A 3015-nucleotide genomic window follows, 5' to 3' on the forward strand; every position below is an offset into this window, starting at 1 on the left:
ATGCCTTATCGATAACAATTTAAAACCTTTGTTTTCATACAAGAATCGTACTCAAAAATCAAGTATGGAGAGCATGAATTCCTATATGATACGTGTATGAAGTCAAGGACACTTCAATCCGGGATATAGTTTCTAACATTTCAAACTATTTTTATATAATCTTCTCCTTTTAAAATCAAAAATTGAAATAAACTGGATGAATTGAATGGTGCATGGTAGTCGAAGAGGACGAGTAAAATACCACCAGGGAAATTAAGTGTTATTTGGTTCTTTAAAAAAGTAAAGTTAACCGAAGCTGTTAAATATAAATGCAATCAAAAAATTTTTGAAAAATTAAAAAACCAGTACAGTTTTTCACTTAATTTTACTGTTTACGTCTCGAAAGAAGATAAATTACTAAGAAAACTCACAAAAATTGAAGTGCAAAAATACTTCCTTGATGAATTATTTGACATCATCAAGGATCACATATGAAAATAAGAATTTCATGCAGGGATCACGTTTTTTTTTCCGGTTTTTTGTAGGATACAACTAGGAAATCGACTATGAACCTTTTGTGTTTGTAATCTAATCAAGAAAACTTTAACCAAAGTTTTTATCACTCAGCTGCAAAAAAATGCATGAGCAATTTTGCTCGAATTTGACGCTGCGTTCCACGATGTCTCTTAACGTCGAGTCAATTAGACATAAATCAAGGAAAGATTAATTTGTTTTAAAAATAGTTCCGAAATAAGCAGACAAATTGAAAACTAGCTTTTGACTGACCAGATTCATCATGAGAAATTTTGATATCTAAATCCTTTTTAGTTCATTTTTAAAGAAAGTCAGTCGCCCCATAAATTTTGTGACCAACAATTTGGAAAAAGCATTAAAGCGTTTGAAGAAATTGAATATAATTTTTTTCATCTAGCCCATTGAGTGGGGGACATCGAAATTTATGAAAGTTCAGTCAATGTTTCTCTTTGAAAGCAAAGACTTAAAAATTTCTGATACCAAATCTAAAAAGCTGTTCAGATTCCTCGATTTGTTTCTCTTAATCTTTCCTTTTAATTGACTGCCTTATGTGACCAAGCAAATTAATTAATTGCACATCGATAAAAAACTTTATATCAGTTTTTATGAAAGCTATTTTTATGTTTAACAGAGGTCAGAACTATTGAATTTGGTTTGAAATTTTGAACCATTTCCGTTTGTGTCCCCCTCCCCCCCGCAGTACGTTGTGCCCCCCTCCCCCCAGTTACAGAACACGTGCCATTACATAGTAAATCATTATGTAAAAATATGGTACGTTCGTCTGGGGGTTGCAAATAATATGCGCCAACTAAATGGGGGGGGGGGGCACAAACGGAAAAAATCCAATATTTTTGTACCGGAGAAATAGAATGTATATATTATATCTGACTTGAAAATTTTAACCGACTGCTTATGAAAGTAATTTACTTGTCAAATCGAAAAAAAATGAGAAATGAATTTCGGGCTAAAGGATGCTTTTGTCAGTAATGTCCAAAATAGCCCAAAAATGGATATTTTGCAAAAAAAGGTACCCTTTGCAGCCTAATGATATTTTGGAGAGGCTAAGGTGAATTCAGCAATTTGGATATAAATTACGGATCTTTTCCGTTTGTGCCCCCCAGTACGTTATGCGCCCCCAGTTACAAAGCACGTGCCATTACATAGTAAATCATTATGTAAATATATTGCACGTGCGTCTGGGGGGTGCAAATAATATGCGCCCACTAAGCTGGGGGGGGGGCACAAACGGAAAAGATCCTAAATTACTTACCGATGAAAAAGACAGTCTTACAGCACGTGTTGTTCCACCTTTTCTCAGTTTTCGAACACTGGGGCTTTCTGGGCTTCATCTTTTGAAGTTGTTTCCCATTGGTTGAGTTCAACAGGAAGCAGCTGGGTGCCTTGGGTAACCGGACCTGCCAGCCTTGATCCAAAACTGGTATGTTATTGGTTGAACATGCTTTAATCTGATTGGCTGACACGATTGGGGGTGTGGTAGTTTGTGTTGTGAAATGTCCCCCATTTATGGCCGACTTAGAATCGTATGCAGCACCTGTAGACAAAGAAGCAGACGGTGTAACGACCGCTGTATGATTTTTTTATTTAATAACTTTTTAAATTGACAAAATGCTTGCTTAGAGAACTCATGGTCAAAATCAGTTTTAAGTTTAGTTGATTTTTAGAAAGTTTTTTACGATCAGGTTTGTACCCACAAATCACCATGGTCGTGTTTGTTCCCTTGTTTGTTGCAAGCAGGCTGTTTTAAAAGTCTAATTTGTTGGTCTTAATATCGCGATTTTTTTCATACGGAACGTTTATCGGACAGGATGTAAAAAATTGTTTCCGAGAGACGTTTCCTAGGAAAAAAAAATTATCGCGGCATGAAGACCAACAAACCAGATTTTTAAACCAGCCTACTCGACTGTTCACAACATTCTTTTTCAAAAACTGGAACCTAGTTTGGAAAGCGACTGGCAAATTTTTAGTTAAACTCGGATTTTGGGGTAAACATGTAAGCTTTTTGGGTTTTTGGGTAAACTTTTGGTAAACTTACCCAAGTTTTCTGTGCCCAAATCTGGGTGTGAATTGTTCCGCATCTGAATCAACAGGTACGAATTGAAAATAACAACAACAAGTGTTAGAAAAGCTACAAAGTGTAATGGAGGCAGTTTTAAGGTAAACTTTAACTTATGTCTTTTTTCAATAAACCTCATTTCATTTTTTGAAGCAAAAGTTTCCGGATTCAATTCGAGGAAAACATTTTTGACTAAATTATATAAATTTGTATTTTGTTACCAATGTTCTTATGATAGAATTTCTGCAATGTTAATTTTTCTTCTTGAAATTTGACATATATATTCACTCTAATTCTTATCGTACGTAGGCAAATATGGCGAGAAAACTAGCTAGTAACAACTTAAATTCGCGTTTTAATTTTTAACAGCAAATTTGATTGAGAAATTTTAGACTTGAAAATGGATTTTTATTGCGCGAAGTACTGCC

General features: G+C 34.8%; 1 protein-coding gene across 1 annotated transcript in view; it reads right to left on the reverse strand.

The window, feature by feature from the left end:
* LOC142335026 (uncharacterized) overlaps positions 1–2725 on the reverse strand; it is a 3993-nt gene extending 1268 nt beyond the window's left edge. The window contains exons 1-2 of the mRNA XM_075383355.1: positions 2567–2725; positions 1784–2065 (exon numbers count right to left, since the gene is read on the reverse strand). Coding sequence (XP_075239470.1) covers positions 1784–2065; positions 2567–2609 — 325 coding nt within the window. The 5' untranslated portion in view covers positions 2610–2725. The remainder of the gene's footprint in view (positions 1–1783; positions 2066–2566) is intronic.
* Positions 2726–3015: the final 290 nt, after the last annotated feature.

Source organism: Convolutriloba macropyga, chromosome 2, assembly GCF_964194025.1.
Source record: "Convolutriloba macropyga chromosome 2, txConMacr16.3, whole genome shotgun sequence".
Taxonomy (NCBI): domain Eukaryota; kingdom Metazoa; phylum Xenacoelomorpha; order Acoela; family Convolutidae; genus Convolutriloba; species Convolutriloba macropyga.